Source organism: Schistocerca cancellata, chromosome 2, assembly GCF_023864275.1.
Source record: "Schistocerca cancellata isolate TAMUIC-IGC-003103 chromosome 2, iqSchCanc2.1, whole genome shotgun sequence".
NCBI classification, from domain to species: domain Eukaryota; kingdom Metazoa; phylum Arthropoda; class Insecta; order Orthoptera; family Acrididae; genus Schistocerca; species Schistocerca cancellata.
The window spans coordinates 741,011,229-741,034,818 of record NC_064627.1 but is presented as its reverse complement, the minus strand read 5'-3'; the positions used below and the strand labels follow the sequence as shown (position 1 = coordinate 741,034,818).

At 37.9% G+C, this 23,590-nt stretch overlaps 1 protein-coding gene across 4 annotated transcripts in view; it reads left to right on the top strand.

The window, feature by feature from the left end:
• The first annotated feature begins 762 nt into the window (after positions 1-762).
• The window catches only part of LOC126162537 (transmembrane protein 94), a 501,552-nt gene continuing 478,724 nt past the window's right edge, over positions 763-23,590 (top strand). Inside the window, exons 1-2 of one of the 4 annotated variants that reach the window (XM_049919111.1) lie at positions 830-945; positions 20,345-20,458. In XM_049919111.1, coding sequence (XP_049775068.1) covers positions 20,401-20,458 — 58 coding nt within the window. In that variant the 5' untranslated portion in view covers positions 830-945; positions 20,345-20,400. Of the gene's footprint in view, positions 794-815; positions 1,217-20,344; positions 20,459-23,590 lie in introns of those variants that run through there. The other 3 variants (XM_049919114.1, XM_049919113.1, XM_049919112.1) reach the window with 3 other exon arrangements.

Here is a 23,590-nt window from a genome sequence, read left to right as displayed (position 1 = left end):
ATTGCCGCTGTACAGATCTATCTTTAAGACAGTAGTTTACAAACCATTCTCTTCTTAATGCGACCTGCTTCGAATAATTACTGCTGTTAATGTTAATAATTGTTACTGTTCATAATGAAAAAGCGTCATCACCAACTAAAATCGCATGTTATAGCATGCCGAGTGTTTTCGATTATAATGCATACAATGTGATATGTAATTTCAGTTCTGGCTACAGTGCTTCATTCGTTATAATACCTCTTTTCCTTATCACATAATTAACTCTATTTAGAAGAAACTTTAACAGTTTTGGTGACAGTCTAAGATAATTAAAAGAACTTCTTGGGTCTTCCATTACAAATTATTTCAGCAAGGATGCTGAGCAACCGAGCTGATGTCTTTTCTTCAGCCAGTCAAGAATCGAAGAAAGTTTCTTTTTTTTCTTATGCAGCAATTCCACCCAACAAGCTTTAACTCCATCACAACTCGTACGACGTGCAGTAGCCAAAACTTTCATTTCAGACACGACTCAGGAAACCACAAAACGACGAAACTGGAGTATATACTGGTTTCTCCGTGTCTACAGTCAAATATGAAGCCATTTGTGTGCAACTCATTCCACGCAACGAGTGGTGCAACCCAGTGTCGTCGTGTAAACTAGGCTTTAAGTTGGCTATACACTAGTTGCGTCTCGTATGTTGCGCTACACAACTGGGGGTTCTCACATGTAACTGCAATATGCCACTAGTTGCTACGACAGTTCTGTTGCATGTGTGAACCTGGCTTTATTGTTGGCGCCAAAATCGCATCGGAGGTACGAGGTAGAATGTCTTTGAAAGCAAACTGAGCGTGTTATGTTAGCTTTTTGCAGGTGCTTAGATAAGTTTATAGTGACAACAATCGCTTACTAACAATGGGAGGTGTCGCAGTTGCAAGAGCGGAAATGTAATAACAGAAGAAATGAAAGTGCGTGACTTCCTAATGTGTGACTGTGTTGTGGTGATGGTAGCGATAATTTGTGCAAGTTTCTGCACCTTATTCGATAACATTTTTGCACGTAGCCGTGTTTTCACACTAAAACAAAATATAGCCCTATAACAGCAAAGTGCTTCTGTCTTTCAGCTGTATGTAAAGTAACACTAAAATCATCACAGACTATGTTGAGTTATCTGTCAGTGTGGATAAGTGTTCCAAGTCTGCGCGTGCAAGGGGATCCACAGCACTAATGTTTTTTCTTGTATGTTTAAGCATTTGATTTCTCGGTGTTTGTGAAACAGTTATTTTGCGTTTTTCGTATTCTGTATCGTGTAATGGCTTCTTAATTAGTGTGCAGGTGTTTTTAATTGCAGCACAGTAGTTATGATGACTAGCGTTTGCCCAGTTTTAGTGGTTGTGGTTCATTAGGTAATTATGTATGGTTAATGGGAGTGTAACTTTGTTGTTAGATACCTTTGTAATAGTTTTCCCTGTGTCAACGTGTTAATACGATGAAGCGCTACTGCATTACTGCTTTCCGAATAGAATACCTATTCACAGTTACTTGCTGTTCTAAAGATGTACAGTATTAAATAATTACATCATAGTACCGTTTCTTGTGTTTGATGCTCTCGTACGCCATAATTATGCAGGAAGGGTAGATAGATATTGGGTGTGTTCTGTCTATGAGTTGTAGATGGAACTACCGACTATGCTTCCTTACGCATCTTCTTCATTGAATATGGAAAAAGCCATGTATGCAAAATATTTGAGTGTGTAAAGGTGATAAAGAACAACCTTTTATGTACACCGCTTCTCCACAATGAGTCGAATGTAGTTTTTGATACTATTTTTGTTCAGAGATGGTGCTCAGCTGTCATATGATGAATATTGTTGTGCAGATGTTGCTGGGTGTGTCGTGAGTTTACAAATAGGCCCTAATGACTCCAGCTTCAGCCAAACGGACAGTCTATGGTAATATTTATAACACGGCAGTATGAACATCGTGTATGAACATTCCTGGTGAGGAAAGAAGGCACTTTATTTTTGTCACATTAAAAGGTTTCATTTTATCTCCTCTAAACACACTAAAAGTTTTCATACATAGTTTTTTTAGATCCTATATATTGCTATTAGTGCTTATATGGCTGTATAATCTGTGAAATAAGTTACTTTCTTGTAGGGGGAGCTTGTATTAAATGAGCGCATGATGGTCTTTTGTATAGTACCAAAACCACTTGTCATTTCTTTACATTTATAAATCTATATTACTTCTTCTGTTGCAATGTTTTCAGTTCATTTTAAGAATCATTGCATGTATGCTGTACTATTGCATGTAGGATTGTGTCATTGCTTTCTGCTTTATGCATTCAGTTTGTCTTTCACTTCTCACTTCTAGACTAGGGTCGACAGAAGCGTCCGATCCCACGCGTCGGCTTTGACCCGTGACGTAAGGGTGTTGTGTGTGACGTCATGACGGCGCGGAGTTTGGTTTGAGTGTGGCTGTCTCCAGTTCTGTTTTATCTTATTTTATTTACTTTTCTGATCTGTTTGTTCTATCTCGTGAGATTTGTTTTAATTTAAAAACACTTATTACTTATTTTAATTATCTGTTTCCTCGAATTTCTGTTTTAGTTTATTATATTTATCTTTCTGATCTGTTCGTTCTATCCCGTGAGATTTTTTTTTAAAAAGATAAAGAACACTAATCAGGTACTGAAGCATCTTTATCTTCTATGGGTTGCAGGGGTTACGACCCCTGGGGAGGTGGGTGGGTATTCATGCATGGCTGTCTTCACTTACACGTTGTAGCTACGCAAGGCGTCTAAATTTGTTTATATTTAGTTTGCCCCCCACCCAAAACACCCCATTTCCCGTGCTTGTCCCGTTAGTGTCATTAGGCTTCTTGTGGAAAGTGTGTGTGTGTTTTTGTTTCCGCCATATTTGTGACGTCATGGGTCAAAGCAGACGGGTGGGATCGGACGCTTCCGTATTTCCCTAGACTAAATGCACTTCTAGATTAAATGCCATTCATTTTCAAATCTATCATAATTTTGTACTGATAGTCGTACATTGACATAAGTAATCTTATGTTCTAGATACATACTGTCTATAGAGTTTAAAGTAGTCATAAAGTGTGCTAAATCTTCCATATTTTTTTGGACACACTGTGTAGTAGCCTACTTACAGTACACATATGTGTGGTCTGATTACTTGGCAATTTTCTGGTTTTTCTTTATTCCCTTGCCTGCAGGTGGAGTAAGTGTGAGTGAACTATTACTCTTTCTTCCTTTTTTGTTGTACTCTTGTTAATGGGAAATCTTCCTCATCGTATAAGATTTTATGAAACAATTTGTGTTCTGTCATGAGTGCTCAATTTTTAGTGGCACTTCTGAGGTGACATGTTCCGTGCCTGTCTTGCTCATCGCCATGCCTGATACATTTCATGTAGGCTATTATCTTACTCTGTAATTATACAATTGGATTTAAATAGATGATTTTGGTTTGCTGTATTTTTTTAATAAGTGATTGTTTTTGAAGACAGGTTTAGATTTGATACCTTTCGATGTACTGTAATAATCTTACCCTCCCATACATCACCAATAAAATTCTGTCTCTGCACAAGTTCTGAAAGCTTTGTGAGGTGTAAGATTACAAAAAATCTTTTTTCTTATCTTTATTTTCTCATGTTGTTGGCTCGAATGCTTGCATCTAGGGGCATATTCTTGAGGCTGAAATTTAGACCTACTGGGTTCCAGAAGTACTGTCAGCTGCTATGATTTATTTAATCCTATTCTTCTATATTACACTGATTTCACAATGTCCTAGTTCATAAAACCACCAGTTACATTTTGTTGTAAACAAAATTAAAATCTACGGACGTTATCAGAGTCATGCACACTACTGCTTACATTCCACATTACTCACAGTATTCCAAAGAGTTTACAAACTTTCGTGATGAAAGAAGAATTCTCACCAGGTTATATTGTTATTTTATAAATGAGTCCTGAAATAAATTTTATAATTTGCATTAGATTGTGCAATTAATAATGTGAATTTTAAGTATGCCAGAAATTTTATAATTTCAGATCTTTCTAAAAGAAGAGTAATTTCAACCATTAGTACATATTGATTGCAACAAATTAATTTCTTTTCATACATTTTAGCCTGAAATATAATACATCATACACAAAATCATATGAAATTCTTTTAGTGAAATGCCGAGAATGTTCACCTATACCAGATTCGGGATTAATCCTGGTATCAGCTACTTCCATAAAAAAAATATATTTTAGGAAAGGGTGTCCCATTACAACACCTAGCTGATGATTTTTCTCCAGAGTAATTTTGATTGACTGTAATGACAGCTGCAATTTGTCCAGTTTCACTGCATTGCTTTTATCAACTAGTGTTAGCAATGGTTAGTAAGGGATTAAGCATTAAGTTCATAAGCTGCAATATTTTGTAGAATAGGCATTCTTCTATAGGATTGTTTTAATCTTTATTGTCATAGAATAAGTAATGGTATTTTATATTTATTGCCTATGCCTCATGTCACAGATGGCTGCCTCATAATATTGTGTGGTTTACAGTTCATAAGTTCACAAACTTTTATGTGAGTAGAGCGTGGGTGGTACCAGAGGAGGAAAGCTGTGGCGTGAATGTTGAATGTTGCAGGAAGAGGATTGTTGTGGGAGTAAACTCACTCTATTCATTTGTGTTACAAATGTGAGCAAAGATAATTTTAAATGCCTTGAATATATTGTTCATACCCGAATCCATTGTCTCAAAGAATTTTGTGAAAGAAACTATTGTCCACACTAGGCTGTGCAATTCTCCTATATTCATTGTGCGACTGGCCAGTTTTTGCACTAAGTCATTTTCAAGCACATATAGTTACACACAAGCATTACGCAGTATGCCATATGTGTTTTGGAATAAATCAAAACACCTTCCATATCTGAGATAGTTCATCTACATTACAATATAAGAATGAAAACATTGTTTCCTAGAAGCATATAACCAAGTCATCTGATGTGTGAATTACAAGACTTCCACGTACAGACTATCTGCATGTGGAACTTCTTTTGTTCATAGCTGAGATGATGTGGTTATATGCTTCTGCATATGGCTTTGCAAATGGAATGTGTTTTGATTGTATTCAACAACATATATGACGTATTGCGTACTGCGTATGTATAAGTGCTTGAAAATGGCTTAGTGTCGAAATTTGCCAGTTGCACAGCAAATAAAGGATAACTGTACAGCCTACTGTGGAAAGCGTTTTCCTACTCAAGTTAAAATGTTCCATATTTGTATAACTGAAATTGGAAATGTCGTCCTCCTCCCAAGTATATCAGCATATTCCTTCTTTTTCTGCAGTTGAAAGCATCTTGATTGCTACATGAGCATGCCAATCCCCCCACCCCACCACCACCATCACCACTCCTCTGCACCAAGCAAACTAAAAGCATCAGTTCAGTTGCACACATTTTCAGTGTAAAGCACCACTAATTGCAAGGATACTATAACCACAGTTGCAACACCAAGTGATATTCTCATCACTGTTTAGCTTTCACTGGTTTTTCTTGTGGCTATTCACTTTAGAGACTATTCCTTCCATGACAGCAGTGCATGTTTTGGGTTAGCATGTTGTAGAAATCATGTCTTTTCTATGTGGCCAAGTCACAAATATTTCATCTACAAATTGGGATAAAGAAATTTACTTCCATGTGTCGGAATTCCTTTATAAGTTAGAGAACTTTAGTCTCTCATTTTTGTATATAGAAATGTTACTGTATTGAAGCATGGTGAGCTACCTTTACTGCTCTGTGACATTATTTTGCAGGTTTTAATGGAGTGCATGTTATCTTCCAATGTTAGGGCAACTATAATGTACAGGATGCCGAGTCAGGTGTAAGCAGCATGTCTGGGATGATAGGAAGTCATAAATACGATGAAAATATTGTCTAAATTTATCATATTTTTAGTTTACAATCTGATCTTCCAGGGAGGATGGATTGTACAATGTGCCAGTCTCATAGGCAGTTGGGATGGTTGGCAGGAGTTAGAATATATTCAAAATGGACAATGATGTTTCAGGGTGAATGTGGAATAAGCGAGAGACTGAGGCAGATTTACTAAGGCATCTGCTGTGAGGCAGACCAGCTCACAGGAGAGCCAGCTGGAGATGGCCTAAGCTAATCCATTTGCCTTGGAGTGAAGCTAAATTGCAAGAGAGATGAAGGCAAATTGCATAATAAGGCTGGGTGAAAGCTGAAATCACAGAGAGCGGGATTCACGAGCTCCCTATGCAGGCAGATGTGGGAGACAATAGGCCATACGGTATTAAGTGATACAAGATACTGTTAGAACCAGAGATGTGACGTTGAGCATAGGTTTAAGAGCAAGTGATACGATTGTAGCAGATGTATGCAGTGCTGCAAAACAGCCATTTCATAACGTTTTGAAAATCTGCGGCTGTCCGACTCAGTATATGCTGCCCTGAAATTTCTCTGACCACCCATTACTAATAACGTCATTAACATCACTCTCACTGCATCATAAAATCTTCAAAAATGAAGAACCCTGTTATTCAATAAAATATCAACAAAGTTAATTACATACTGTTTTTCTGCATTTAGTAACATGTTGAGTTACTTTTTTAGCCAGTTGTGTACGATTGAAAGATTTCGCGATTGACTAAAATATGCTGAAGTTATGCCTTATATAAGAAATGAGATATAAAAATACCATCATACTTCTGGCCAAGTAATCTTTTGGCAAGATTTTCAATAATTGTAGAGAAAATAAAATTACAAGCGGATTCTTAACCATCTGATAGCAAATAATATAATGTTTAAACTTGTAGGCTGCTGGTATATTCTGTGACCTGTCAAAGGTATCTCTGAATCATAATATCCTTTTAAATAAGTAGGGTGTTATGGTAGTTGGATTATATATTTGCACAATAAAATAATACTAATAGAGAAACACTGTTTGGAAACAAATATTTATATATTTTTTAATGTGTTCCTGGCAGTTTGCAAAGGCATGTTTGCACAAGGCATATAACACAGAAAAAAGTAGTCTGGATACCTAAGAATATATATAATAGGCAGAGAGGTCTATATACATTAACTGGCTGCCAACAAATAATTTTTTTTCACCAAATCCCAACACCCGCCCTTGTACAAATATGTTTATGTGCTCACAATAATATTGAACACTACACCTTCCCCAAACACTGTGCATAGAACTTTGTTGTTAAACCCTACAATTTTACCAGTTTCTGGAGTTTGTCTTTACGGAGAGGCTTGGTCAGTTAATCAGAAAGCATTTCCTCTACGTACACAAATAGTTGATAGTAATATCCTGCTGTTTCAAAAATAGTTTATAGTAATATCCTGCTGTTTCAAATGGTACAGAATAAAACATTGTCTAATATCAGTGTGCGTGGATCACACAGTTGTTATTTGGTTCTGAGCTAACTTGATAACTCTCATGTTGTCACAAAATCATCCAGTTAGCTTGACAATTGTGTGCTGCTCAATTTCACCTTTTGGAGTGAAAGACAACGCCCTGTATAGAGCCTTGCCGATACTCAAAGCCACTGTTCTTTGTTTCATCCAAGACAAGGATATTGATCCTTCCATCAGTTTGAAACCGCTACCTATAATGGAATGTCCGTTACACGTTCCATTTCCCCAGTCTGCATCACTATAAAATTCCTGTTTTCTTTCTTACAGAATCTTAATTTGTAATCAACAGTTCCTTTTAAACATCTAAATATTCTTTTAACCTTCGAGTGGGTGCACCTATGTATAAAGTGCGCCAGCCACTGTCTTGCACCATTCCATTGTTTCAAGATCGCGAATCAGTAAAATTGCTGCAGCTTACCCAATGGTAAGTTAAACTGTCACATGTTCAAGTGAGCATTCATAGTTTAAAATAAACAGTGACATCGATGAGAAAAAAATTACGATCCATGCAAGAAAATGATCCAGGTTCGAAGCTAGCAGTACAGTCCACAATGAGGCAGTTGTTTATGAGATAATTAGCAGTTGAATAAGCTGTGGGCTGGAATCTGTTACAACTACGCTATTTAGTGCTTTGAGTGGGTCATTACTGCGGACTAACACTTGTATGAGGTAACAGACTGATACAATGAAAATTTATTTTTGTTTAATTTTGTAATAAAACATGGCGCACCCTTTGGGGGCCTATTGCAACCCAATGTTTAAGTCGAGAGTCTTTCCAAAACTTGCTCACAATGTTAGTAGTAAAGGCAATATTTTCCCTTGGAAGTGCGAGCTAAATGTAAAATAATTTCGCGAAATGGTCTGAGGCTTCTTGTCACGGTCTGCGCGGCAGACGTGTAGCAAATTCTACATCAGCCCCCTCAGTAGAAGCAGAGCGTCATCTCGGAAACAGGCAGGAAAGTGCATGTGGCGGCCAGAACTGATCATACTTACTTCTCGTTGCTCCTCGTCGGCCTGTTGCTGCATCTGCGCTTGAGGTTGTGGTACTGGTGATGGAAGGTGTTGAGGCCGTGATGCTGTTGTTGATGGTATCCATTTGTAAAAAATGCATGCAAGCTTAATGTGGCTGAGTGAAGCAGTTGTGGGCTTGCCGTTTACTGAATCCTTTGTATTCATACCTCTTCACATAAGACATGGTATGGGCCAGTGTAAGGTGGTTGCAATGGTGGCTTAACGCTGTCATCGGTCAGGAGTGTTATATACGAGTGGCTGTGTAAGTCATAATGCACATAAGTGGTCAGCGTACAATGTCTGGTGCCTTGGGAGTTGGCATCTGAGTGGCATTGTCTCTTAACCGATGGAGAAAATCTGGTCGCTCGTGTATTGATATCTGTAGAGAATTGGAATCAACAAATTCTTCTGGAAGGCAAATGTTTTGTCATACACCAGTTCCGCAGCCAAGGAGTCAGTGTCTGGCATATAAGTGGTTCATAGGCCAAGGGAAACTATTGGATGGGCAGATGTCCTTAAGTTCCATGGCACATGAGCACCACCTTCAGGGAATGATGCCTTCACTCAATCATGCCCTTGTTATTGCAATGGTAACTGGTCATCTTATGGTGTACATATCCACAGAACTTTTTCAACTGGATGAACAGATCTGAATCAAACTGTCAGGTGTGGTCAGTAGGTGTGTGCGGCTGAACCTTGCTAGCCCATTGGTGGAAACACAGAGACTAAAGTTTCTGTGAGGATGTTGTCCACCTGCACTGCCTCTGGCCAGCAAGTAAAGTGATCTATCATTGTGAACGAATATTGCTTGCCTTATGATGGAGGAAGTGGTCCTACCACATTGAGGCGTATGTGTGCAAAACTTAAAGTTGCATCTGAAAAGTTGCTGACTGACACTTGCACATGGTGCTGACATTGTGGTCATGTCTGTGTCCTTTTCCAGCAGTCTTTCTCCATCTCATGCCAGATGAAAATTTGCGACACCAGATGGAAAGTTGGATGGGATCTAAGCTAGATTAGATAGTGGAGACCATTGAAAACATGCCATGGGAATACAGCCGGGAGGTATTGGTGCGACTTCCTTGTGGAACATGACATTATAGTTGGACATGATCGCTGAGAATGTTGACCAGTTCTAACTTCAATACTGAGCCCTTGGTCATCCTGCCGAGGCTTTGCCAGTTCCAAAAAATTAATAAGCTTCAACACACTGCTGACGCATGAGAGACAGTTGGCCTCCACATCATTAATGCCAGAAATGTTTTAAGTGTCTGTGGTAAATTGATGTACAAACTCAAGGTGATTGTATTGCGTGCCTCGCCGTGCAACAAGCTGTTTTCCAGCTCCGCAAGACGACGGTTGACATTCCGCTGCCACAGCATAATGTCAGTGTGCACCGCCCTTTTAGAGTCCTGCACTTCCGCACTCGAGCCCAAGTCCTTGGCCTCAATCGCGGCGTGCACCTTCTCGTCAATTTTTTTTGTAAATCCTTTTCAATTATGTTCGCCTGTTCGGACATTTTCTGAGCAGTTGTTGCTGTTCCTCTTGAAGGTGTAAATTAATGCCCTGTGGTCTCTGTAGACTGTATATTCTCTTGTTTCTACATGTGGCTGGCAGTATTACCTTCCATGTATGTGGCCAGGAGTTCATGCGATAAACACTCCACTTCCGTAGTCACAGTGACATTTACAGGAAAAATACGCAAGCAGTTGCCACGAACCGTCCAACAGTTGCTGCAGTGCTGCACTGATAGCTATTTGGTTTGTGTCCACCACCAACACAAAGGTTGGGTGCATGAGGAGTGCTGTGTTTGTCATATTTTGCTTCCCAGTCTCGAAAGTGGAGCGTGTTTCCTCAGTCCACTGCACTAGGATACTACCACTGCTCAAACTTGCAATTGGCTTTGTTTAACATCACACTGTACTGTTTGAAACATTTGAGTACTTCCTTAAGGTGCTGGTGATGTTACTCCTTAGTGGCTGAATACTTGAGTATGTCATAGAGCTAGGCAGAGCAAAATGGCAGGTCCTGTAGGATGGACTGGATGACCATTTGCCAAGTTTGGACAGCATTCCATAAACCAAAAGGCATGAACTTGCTCTCAGAAAGTCCATTTGGAGTAATAATTGCCTTGTTTGTGATGTCATTCTCTGCTACAAGAATCTGCATATAAGCTTGGGCACAGTCAAAATGCTGAATATTGTAGCTGCATGTAATACGAAATTGTAATCTCGCAGCAAGGGTACTACATAGCAATTGAGCACAGTTCTAGAATTGAGCATGTGATAATCACCGCATGGACACCAGGTTCCTCCTTTCTTTGGAACAAGGTGTAAAGCAGACGACCACAGACTACTTCACAGTTGGATTGTTCCTTCCCCAAGTATTGTGTTGAATTCAGCCTTAGAAGTGGCTATGCACTCAGGTGCCAAATGCCTAGGTCTCCTAGATACTAGGGGATCATCTGTGGTTTCTGTATGATCCACCGTATTGTGTGGCACTTGCGTAGGTGTGCCTGGAGGTCTAGTCAAAGCTGGGAATTGTCTTAGCAGTGAGGTGCATGCTCTGCATCACATGCCTGTATCATTTTAGCACTGTGCACATTTGCCTTGTCATGAAATCCTGCAGCTGTCAGTCCTGTAATGCTGCCAACCTGGTGAGCATTGGCTGCATCCGTTAAGAAGTGGTAATGGCGAAGAGATCAACTCCTATTATTGTCTCCACAACAGTGATTCAAGCCACTGCATACGTTGGTATGGACAAGTTATTTGTGGTGGATAAACAGAATGCTGGTGGCAGTTTGCAGTACTGCACGAAGTTTCTGGTAAGATGCTCAAATCATAGCCAGTATCTGTTAGGTAGTTCTGGTAGGATCTTCTATCACTGAAGAACAGGTGGTGTGACTTCATGGGGCAGTCAGTTGCACCTACAATCAACCACCGCTAGCATTTGGGAACAAATGAGGTACCAGCAAGGGGCCTGTTCTGTGTTAGACAATGCCCTCTATTTGAGAGCAGTCTTTAACTGCCAAATGATCTTTAAATTTTGGTATTCAATCTTCAAGGTTTTTGATACTGAAGACCCATCTTACTTTTAGTTTTCTTCCAATTATCTGCAATTGGGCTGGGTACAGATTCATTGTTGAATGTTTGAGCAGCCATATACATCTCGTTATCTTGACACAGTTTGGGTTGTATTGTATGTGATGAATGCAATAAATTTATGTCCTCTGCTGCAGGAGTTTTCTGTATTTCATTATCCATTTCATCTTGAATAATACCTCATTGCTCCTGAACAGCTTCTTCAGGTCATACCTTTCTAAATTTACTGTTGTTTTTGCATGTTCTTGGACATTAAGATCTACACATACTTTTTCACGATTTGTTTCATTTTCACCAGATTCTAAAAATATTTTATCTCTGCTAGTTATTACTATTTTTTGTAAATCTGTAACCTTTGTAATCTTCGCTGTGTCCAGTAAAATGTAGTTTTCATGTTTGGAGTCCCAGTTTCTTCTAAGTTGTGCCATGGCCTTACATCCATAAATTCTTAGATGATCTAGATCAGATTTCTTTTCAGACCAAACTTTGCATGTAGTCATATTTGGTACAGCTTTAGTAGGCAATCTGTTATTTAGATACACTGCAGACGATGCTGCTTCTGCCCAATAACTTGTTGGTAATCCTGCATCCTTTAACATGCTCCTTGCTTTTTCTACAATTTTTCTGTTAGCACATTTTGCTACTCTGTTTCAAGCAGAACTGTAGTGAATTGTAGTTTGATTTCTGATTCCAAATTCTCTGAGTTGTTGTCTAAACTGTTTATTAGCATATTCACTACCATTGTCTGATATGAGAACTTTTACTTTCTTACCAGTGTGTCTGTCAACCATGACGTGAAAACTGTAAAATATTTTTCCCACTTTGCCCTTGGTTGTCGGGAAATAAATGTTTGTTTATCTTCAAAAATCATTACTCAAGGTAAGGAAATGACAACTACCTCCTATCGATTCTCTTTCCATTGGCCCGCAAAGGTGTGTGTGTGTGTGTGTGTGTGTGTGTGTGTGTGTGTGTGTGTGTGTGTGTGTGTGAGAGAGAGTGAGTGTCTGTGTGTGTTTGTCAACTGTAAAAGCTCAGTAGATCTATTTTTACTTGTTTTCAACGGTAATCTGGCTTGCTTTCACCATAAAAAACTTTTTGCAGCATGTACTCTATAACTATTCCGCACTTGAAGAACATCTAACTTATAGATACCCCTTTTCCTTGCTGTGGCTATCACAGTGTTGCTCTGATCAGTTATTTCTGCAGCATTTAAATAAAAAATTACCTTGTTGCCCTTAATCACTGTTTCACTCTCTGAAAGCAAATCAGTAGCTATCTTTCCTGTCAGTTCACATTGTAGCTGTTGAAACACCAATGTGTGTTTTAGGAAGAACATCTTATAAAACTGATTACTGATATGCACAGATGCTCCAGATTCCAGGAAACAATATGTATGCTTACTTCCACTTTTATAATATGCAGTGTTTATTGCTTTGGAATTTGACTTTCTCCTTGTGCACTTGTTTTTCCGTGCAGTGAGATGCAGTGTCCCATTCTTTGGCATTCATAACATCGAACACGTTTATTCTAATACAAAGCCATTTCTCTGTCATGGATAGGATATTTGTGTACATTCTTAGCGACGTGGTGCTATCGACTTTCACACTGCCACCTGCAATTGATATTCCTGAACTTCTAAGCCCATTATCAAGGGGGAGTAATTATCAGGTAGTCCCATTAGTAATGAGGTACCGATCCATTCTTCAGCAATGTTGAATCTGATATTTCTTATACAATTTGAAGTGGAGATGATATTGTTTACACATTCATCAACATTTTTACATTCATCAAATCTTTTGATAAGCTCTCTTAGCAAAACCACTTTCCCAGTTAAACCTCTTGTCTTCAAAAGTGTGTCCCATACTTCCTTTGCTGCACTGGCCTCTCTTATATGAACATAATTTACAGGATCAACTAGAAGAATTAATTTGAATTTTGCTGTACAGTCGTTCTTCTGAGTATCTGAATCTGTGAACATTAACATTCCATCAGTAATGTCCCCAAGGTAGTCCAACTGTAGATACTGCTAACTCTCTAGGTGCATGATTTTCTCAGTGCGTGAGCTTATCAATCTGTGGTATATGGGCAGAAGCCATTTGTGCAGTTAGAATTCAATTACTGTAGATTATGAACTGCTCACAAACAATATTAAGTTTTCCACCTTTCACTGGTCAAACTTATTCAGTTGAATCTTCCTAGGCCCATAACCTGTTGGATTTTATGTTTGCACAGTAAAATAATGATGAAGAGACACTATTTAGGAATATATGTTTTAGTGTATTTAATGGTCTCCGGCAATTTACAAAAGGATACTACACGAGGCATAAATGACACAACATTTAGTCTAGATACCTAAGAATACATATTATGGGCAGAGAGGTCTATACATGTTAACTCACTGCATAAAAAAATTTTGTTCATCAAATCCTGACAATAGTGTAACAGGGAATGTCTCAAAATGGTTCAAATCATATCTCTCTGAAGGAAACAAAGTATTCAACAGGAAAAGAGTCCTGTGTTAAAACATTAGCCACCATTCAACTGAGAACTGATTATATCTGCTGTCCCACAAGGTTCTGGAAGTCCTTTACTTTTTCTTCTGAATGTAATGACCCTTGTTATGTTACCAGAAATAAAATTTGTTTATCTGTGTTATAGAAAGAGTAGTGAATGCAATTTTCATGGGCATTAATGAACGGTTAATAGCCAATTTTTAGTCATTAAACTCTGATAATGCAGTGAATACTCAGTTCAGAACTTGTAAGAGGTTTCTTCACAGCATATATCTAAAATAAAATGACAAAAAGGTAGAAGGTAACAACAAAAATAATCAATTTTTGAGAATAAACAGCTAGAAGAGATTGACTGTTAAATTGTTGCGATTATAGCTTGATAATGATTTCAGTTGGGAAGAACATATGAGAGAGTTACTGAAGTACCTAAACAAATCTTTATTGACAATGTGGATATTGTCAGACATAGGTGCATGTTTTTTCTGCCCAAAATTGTTTAATATAAATAACTAGCCATGTAAATGCTGAAGAACATACTGCAGGGGACTGTTCAAGGAACTGGGGAGATTCACCACTGCTTCGCAATATATTTTTTTTCCTTGATGAGGAATGTCATAAATAATATATCTCTCTGACATCTGTGGCTTGATTGATGGAATCAGTACTTGAAAGACAATCTTCACAAAGATTTAAAGTTGATTACTTCGGTCCATGGGGAACAGTCATTGCAACAGAACCATCCATGCTACAAAGCTCAGTTCCAAGGCTTCTTACTGAACTAGACCAGAGGTATTTGCAGGAGACGTTGTGCAGAGTTTGGGACGGTAAAAGAGAGAGGTTTCTTTTAGCAACACTGAAGACACAGGGACTTTAAAGGTAACACTTCAAGATATGTGCCTCTTTGCCAACTACGAGGATTGATGCTACTGTTGCAGACAGAGCAGCAGGTCTTTTGTGAGGATATAATTATTTTCATAAATAGGGTTTTTGTCTTTTCACATTTCATAATCAAGTGAAAATAAGTCTCTTTGGAAAAACCTTTGCGGAATGCAGTCAGTGGAGGTAGTAAAAAGGTAAATGCCCGCAACACAATTGTGGCATTGGGCACTTGACAAGCAAGTAAATAACTCTGAAATGCAATACAATTATGGTAAGAGGGAATACAGAAAGGGGATATATAGATCAACCTGATAAACACCTAAATGAGTAATAACATACCGTACAAGAAGTCATACTGGCTTGGTTCTCTCACCACTGTCCTACAGAATTCCTTGTGCTAGCCCTGGATTGTTAACTTCCTGTTTTTCAGTAAGCATGGCTTCCTTAATGTATTTAACTTAATGTTGCATCAGCTATTAAGTTTGTAGTGTCTTTTTATAGTCCTAGTCAGCGCAGCTGCTAACCTTACTGAAAGTCATTTGGAACTAAGTGTGGTCTGTAATTGTCTCACCTCTCTTCTTATAATGTTGATGGCACCCTAGTAGATGGAATGAAAGTGAAACAGGGTATTTTCTAAGTACCAGTACCACACTGCTTTAGAAAGCATTTTTTGGAGATTGAGCACTTTTCCTTTGCAAAGGCTTCTGTTGCACTAGTTTTCTGTCTTTCTGCTTTCCATGCTGCATTCTAAGGAACTCTTCTTCGACGACGACTGATCTATTTTTGGCTTTATAGTTTTTGCTGTGGCACATAGAGCTGTGCAGGACACTTACTTTTACATTGCAAGTAGGACCATTCCATCTCAAGTGGTCTAATTTTGGAAAAATTTCCTCATGATCATCACTGATTTTGCTGAAATTTTGTGTGAACATTTGCACACATTCCCAAAGAACATTGGTAAAGTTTTTCTTCCATCAGTTTGATACTTGCACAGATGTAGCCATTTGTTCGACCCCACAGTCCAACTATTAACAGTTCACCTGTGAGTTTTCTGGCAGTATTTTCTTGAAAGGAACAAAATTAGGCCATCTTGTACAACTTGTGCACTGACTTAAGTGAAATAATTAAAAAGAAAATTAAATTCCTGAGCATTTTGCATATGGATCACTTCTGGCAAAGCCGATGAAAAAGTAGACACTTGAAAAAATGTAAAGTTTAGCTTTTTATATCTCCAAAAGTAACTGCAAGATAAATCTGAAACATGAAATGTATGAGCTTACCAATACGAGGGCTTAGAATATAAAATTTCATTGTGCTACTTGTTTCCAATAGTTTACTAATGGAGGGCAAAGTTGATAATTTTTCTAAAAACACAAAAACTGTCTATTTTTGGCTTACTTTGTTGATCTGCAAACTCTTTCAAACTCCTTTCATCACGAAGACCCTGTTCTAAATCACCCAAAAACTAGATTTGGTTTCGCAGTGCAAACATGTAAGACCCTAAAAGATGACGGCAAGTTGCAGGCCCATTGAAAATGGCTCGTTCCAAAAGTACCCAAATCTACTTTTATTGTGTTTTGCAAATGTTGAGTACTCTCTGTGGAAGATAATATAAAAAGTACTAATCACTAGGAAATAAGCCTTACTCAGAAAAACTGCAAATTAACAGTCTTTTTTTTTTCTTTGTGTTTACATTGCTACAGCATTGAGCTCTGCAAAATTCCTTTTATAGAAAGTGAAATTGAATAAGGTATCCAATAAAAAGAATATTCTTCTGATTTTTTTGTGGCCTCACTAATTTGACATAATCACATTTGAAAAGTGTAATTTTTTTGGTTTCTGTCTTACCAAAATTTCTTCCCAAACAGTCCTGTCACTGATATCTTTCTGATGTCATGTGGCTGGCAGCACAGTTTTCCTTATGACAGTCTACAACAACTTAATGAAACCCGTAAAAATTTCAAGTAGCTAGAACCAAACATAAGCTTATGATCCTAAAAGACATCATGTCCAACTTATGCTTTATCAGCTTGGGATGCTGTGCAAAGAAACCCTTATCAGGCTTGGGAATCTGTGGTTAACAAATCCACCCATGGCTGCTGTTGCACAGGTATCGGACGTGGCCTCTATGGCAGTGGCGATGCTAATCATGTCACTTTAAAAGGAACCAACAGTGGTTAAGCCATCATCTACCATAGTGACACAGTTATACAATTTTTCATCAGCACGCTAATGTGCCACATGAACTGCTAACTGTGCTAACACAAAGTACACTATACCTTAAACTGGAATTGAACTAGCACTCCAATAGAATTACACATTAAAAAGAAATACTAATAATTCTCTGTAACATGAATCCATTCAAAAAAGCGTCAGGAAGACTGCTATGAACTTCACCAAAATTTACAGAATGTGATAATAGTATAAAACATGAAGGCTATTTATACAATGTTTTCTGCAGCTTTTAAGCAAAGTTTTTCTACCATGATCCCCACTGCCTTGGTAATGTACAGTTAAATTGTGAATTTTATAACCAGTTTGATTATGTAGTTATAGCAGAAAAACGGACATAAAAATGCCATGATGAATCATGACAAGACACCCCTTTTTTTGAAGTTTTGCTAGTCATCAATACTTATGATATTGCCTTCCCAAGATAGTAAAAAAGAATTGCAGAATATAATAAAAGATGTCAGACTTAATTTGATTACCACTAGAAGGTAGACCCATTTTCAATGCAGACAGCTCTTTTTTGTAAAAGTGGCCCAAAATGCCAATTTTCGTGCTTTTAGAAAAATTGTCAAATTTGCCCTCAGTTTATATACTATTGGAAACAATTAGGAGAATGAAACCTTTTATTTTAAGACCTTGTATTGGTAAGTTTATAGTGTCAAGTTTCAGGTTTATCCTGCACTTACTTTCAGAGTTATAAAAAGTAAAACTTCATGTTTTTTCCATGCATCTATTTTTTTGGACAATTTTACTTCAAATTATCCAAATAAAAATTGCTCAGGAAATAATTTTTTTATTATTTCATTTAAGAGAGCGCAAAATATTGTACAAAATGCCTAGTGTTGTTCCTTTTAAGAAAATATTTCTGTAGATATTATGTCTCAAAGTTGCCAAAAATTCACAGGTGTAATATTGATAGCTGCACAGTGGCGGTTAAACAAATGACTGTATCTCCTGAAGTATTGAAACTTTATCAATGTTTATTGGGAATGTGTGCAAATGTTCATACAAAATTTCATCAGAATGTGGGAACTGGTAGACTACTTGTCAATGAGTGATCCAATAGTACAATTGAGTCTAAGTTTCATGCTGTATTTGACTTGACTAATTATGTTTGAATTGGGTGCTAACTGGTTATATTTTCATCCTGGTTATTTAACCAGTCTTAGTGTGCTAAGTGGGCTGTTAAGGAACTTTTTTCTTAATTTTTTACGACAGAATGATGGAATTTTCGGGATTCAACAAGCAGCTACTGTTTGGTTTTGTACTGTAGCATAAGGTAGCTATACATTTAGCAGTGAATTATTTTCCATAGAGTATAACATATTTCGATATGAATTACTCGATTTACTTGCTTTATTTGTAGTTACTGTCACTGTCCCATGTTACCTTCATCACACAATTGCCGTGCAATACATATTGTAGTGTTAAATACTTAAGCAATTTCTGTACAAAATTTCAGTCTAAAGCAAGTACCTAATGTCTCTTGTAGTACACAAGTATCATGTAAATATTGACATTTAGGAGACGATGCAGGTACTTGAACCTAATATACGAGGGTATTTCGGAAAGTAAAGATACACCGTACACCAGAGAAACAGAAAAGTTTTGGCGAGCAACTTGGCAACATTGGTGTTAACCTTGAACCGTTAGCTTTCTCCTCATGGTCGTTTGGCAGTTGAATGTTGCTTCTGGTTGGAGTAGGTCGTGTTTAAAATGGCTGCGCCGATTCAGAATTCCGCCAAATGCGAAGTGTGCTCCGTCATACGTTTTCTTCATGCAAAAGGTCAGCGACCAGCAGATATTCACAAAGAAATTGTTTCTGTTTATGGGAACATTATGAATCGACAAAATGTAACAAAATGGTGTCGTCATTTCTCTGAATTTAGGACCGATGTTCATGACGAACTAAGAACAGGTCGGCCATCTGTGATCTCTGATGCCCTTCTTCGGAGAACAGAGGAAGCTATTCCTGCGAATAGATGTCTCACATTGAAAGAATTGCTTCAGATCATACCGGACGTGTCAGTGCCAACTCTTTATGACGTTGTGACTGTCAAGTTAGGGTACAGGAAATTGTGTGTGTGCTGGGTTCCAGAACTGTTAACGGAAGAACAGAAAAAGAAAAGGATGGGCTTTGGACTTGACTTCCTCACACGCTATGCTGAAGCAGGTGACGAGTTCCTTGATCACATTGTGACAGGTGACGAGACTTGGGTATATCACCACACACCTGAATCCAAGCAACAATCAATGCAATGGCGCCATTCGAATTCACCAAAAGCCAAGAAATGCAAAATGTTGATTTCAGTGAAGAAAATCATGGCTTCTGTTTTTTGGGACAGGCATGGCATTCTTCTGTTGGAATTTATGCCTCTTGGAACGACAGTTAATGCTGCTGCATATTGCCAGACTTTGAAACGTCTTTGAAAGGCAATTCAAAACAAACACAGGGGAATGCTGACAAGTGGAGTCCGCTTGCTTCATGACAACTCTCGGCCTCACACAGTGCTCATAACCAAAGCACTACCCAAACAACCAAGTCTTCCATTACCTGAAGTCACATCTTGGTGGAAAATCATTCCACGACGATGAAGAGATCAAAGATGAAGTTGAAATGTGATTCCGACAACAGGTGGCAACCTTCTATGACTGTGGGATACAAAAGCCTGGGCACCAACTTAACAAATGTTTGGATAACGGGGGTGATTATGTCGAAAAATAACAAATAATCCAGTTAATAAGATGTAACTGACGTTTTCTAAATAAATGTTCCATTTAAGAACTGCGAGCCATTGTATTTTTACTTTTCGAAATGCCCTCGTAGTTTAACCTTGTACTTTCACGGAAACAGCCATTCTGCTGGACGTTGTGATTTACATTTACTTTTGTTGAAGATTTATTTTAGACTGTCAAAAAGTGACAAACAATAGCTTTATTTTTATCTGTAAAAAATGTTCTGTGTAGTCTTAGAAAACATTGCCATCATTAACAAAAAAAGTTACATGTAATGTGCTCATAAGTACAATCAAAAAATAATAAATATTGATTTGAGAAATATATTCTGTGATTCATTGCCATTATTTAAATATAATAACTTGTATGAATATATATTTCTTAAATATTTTATTATAGATGCACTGGATGCGTATAATAACTTATCTGGGTCTAGGTGCCCATTATCATGTACGCTGGAAATTGTGTAGAGAAATAAACCTCCATGTTTATATGAGAGAAATGTCAAGGCAGTTGTGGGAAGTGCATGCATTTCGGCTCCCTGCAGAAGGTATTTATGGTTGTAATGTTTGGTTTAGGAGCTCAGTGTCACCAATTCGGAATTTGAAAAGACTGACATGGCTCCATTAATTGCTTACTCTAATTTCTCTATCAGGGCATAGGTTGTGCAGTTAAATATCTCACTAAAATGCTAAGTGATATGTTATGGAGCAGTCAAGCACAAATCTATTGCTTGGCGATCACAAATAAAGATCAAAACTTTAATACAGGGAAGAGAAAATGGGGAGCTGTGTGAGCCGAAGCCATTGGTTTCCTTTGATTCTTTTTGTTACTGATACAGAGAGAAATACAAGCCCAGGAAATTGAAAACAGCAAGAACAAATAAGACTGATTCAAAGCCACCATTTTAAGTACCATTTTCAGCTTTCAGATCTCCTGATTGTTGCAGTAGGATTATTTGATGATAATGATAGTTGAACTAGTACCTGCACTATTTTTATACTCTTTTAGAGTTGAAACCAAAATTTTTTGTTCTCTGCATGAGATGGTTGAAAGCGAAGAACAGTGAAGTATCAAAAGGTGAGTTACATACAATATGTCAGTACAATGGAACCTCACTTAACGAACACCTCCCATAATGCACAATTTACATAATGAGCAAAACAAATTGTAAAAAAAAATGACTTGCTTAACAAGCGATGTTTTGCATAATGAATGACTATGATTTAGTGTGACGTCACCAGCCTTTGTGTGTGGTGGGGGAAATGTTCAGCAATATGAACACCTTTCATTGTTGGCAATGGCGTATGAACAATGTCTTTAGTATGTACTGCAGTCTCGGTTTAGTGCTCTTTCTGCTACTATCTTAGTGCAGCTTGGGGTCACACATTTTTTAAATTTGTGTTCACCCAGTGGCTTTTTGTGTGCAAATTTTAATGACCTTCATAGAAATGTTCTCAAAGGTAAAGCCACAAGAAGATGATCATAAGAGAAAGAAAGTGGCCTTAGAAATGAAATATAAAATCACTGAAAAATGCGAACGTGGTGTGGGCATTGCTGATTTAGCATGCACATACGATCGATCTACATCAACTATTTGTACTATCCTCAAGAACAAGGACAAGATTAAGGAGATAAGTGATTCAAAGGAAGTGACAAGAGTATCTAAATAACGGTTTCGTATTCTGGATGCTGTTGAAAGGTTGCTCCTTATATGGATAAATGAAAAGGAATTGCAAGGTGATGCTATTAACAAGAACATCATTTGTGAAAAGGCGAGAATGATTTTTTCTGACCTTGTTAAGAAGATGCCAGGATCATCAGTGGCTGAAGAAGTGTTTAAGGGAAGCCGTGGGTTGTTCAAGAAGTTTAAGAGAAGAACTGGCATCCACAGCATTGTGAGGCACGGTGAAGCAGCCAGCTCTGACACAAAGGCAGCAGAGAACTACCTCAGTGGCCTGTAGATTCTGAGGGTTATCTGCCGCAACATGTTTTTAATTGTGACAAGATGGGTCATTCTGGAGAAAGATGCTGAAATGTACCTTTACAACTGCAGAAGAGAATGCAATTTTTAATTACAAGCCAATGAAAGACCGTCTCACACTGCTATTTTGTGCCCATGCAAGTGGTGATTTGAAAATTAAAACGCTGCTTGTTAACCACTCAAAAACTCCACGAGCCTTCAAGAAGTGTAAAGTCCAGACAGGTTAAATGTGGTGTGGAGGTCCAACAACAAGGTTTGGGTGACACATGGTCTTCTTAGCGATTGGATCAGTGAATTGTTTGGTCCTTGCTTGAGATGAGTGTGCCACTCCACATGTCTTCCTTGTTATGGAAAATGCTCCTGCCAGTTCTCCAGCTCTACAGGACGGGTGAAGAATTTAAATTAATCAAGATCCCTTTTCTGCCTCCCAACACTACTACTACTACTACTACTACTACTACATTACTCCAGCATATGGACCAGCAGATTATTTCTAACTTTAAGAAGCTCTGCTCCAAAACACTCTTTGAGCATTGCTTTGAGTTAATTGAAGCTGCCAGTCTCACTCTCAGAGAGTTTTGGAAGTATCACTTCGACATCGTTATCTGCATGAAGATGATCGAAAAGATGTGGGAACAGGTTACCAAGAGAACTCTCACTTCTGCTTGGAAGTAGTTTGGCTGGAGTGCATTGTTGAATGTGACTCTGAGGCATTAGACTCAGTACCTGTGGAGCCTGTAGTCAACGAGATTATGTCTTTGGACTAGAGCATGAGACTAGAAGTGGAGAACAGTGATATTGATGAGCTTGTGGAAGATCACAGCCAAATAATGACCATTGAAGAGCTTATGGAGTTGCAGTGTGTTTCACAACAGGAAGTTGTGGAGAGGAGATCTTCAGAGTAGGAGGAGGAGGAGGTGGTGATAACAGTAAAGCAGCAATCTTCTGGTGTAATAAGAGAAATGCTGAAAGCATGGGAATTGGTTGCATGGTACATTGAAAATCATCACCCCAATAAAGCAGTGGCTAAACACGCTACAAATTTATTTGACAGTAATGTTGTCTCACATTTCTGTCAAGTGTTGAAGTGTCGGCAGAAACAAATGACTATAGGTAGCTTCCTAGTAAAAAAGAATTAGTTCTGTATCATGAATAATAAAGTACATAATACTGAATGTATAATTTTCTTTGAATAAATGGCATGAATAAGATAAAACTTTTAGTACTTTTTCTGCATGGAAAACATTATCATATTTTACATTAATTTGTATGGGATAAATTGTTTTGCTTAACAAGTGTTTTCCACTACGAGTAAGATTCTGGAACGAATTATGCTTGCTATTTGATGTTCATCTGTATGTGAAAACAGATTAAATAAAATAAGATTTAATGGAGATACTGCTGCAATACTCCAAAAGGTAGTTTCCTAATAGTATAGGACATTAATATAATTTTGTAGACACATTTTAAACTTCTTAAGGGACAGTTGACTGGAGCAAGAAAAACAGTGTTAACTATAATTCATCTCTTGTTTCTGTGCCTTTGTGGGATTGCCACAAAAAATTTTACTGCCCACAACATCTTGTCATCCTTCTTCCCTGTCTTGCACTTTCTATTACATTCCCTGTCCTCTGCAGTTATATTAATAGCCTGCAAACAGGTTTATTGTGCATTGTCACAATATAACAAGGAACTGTT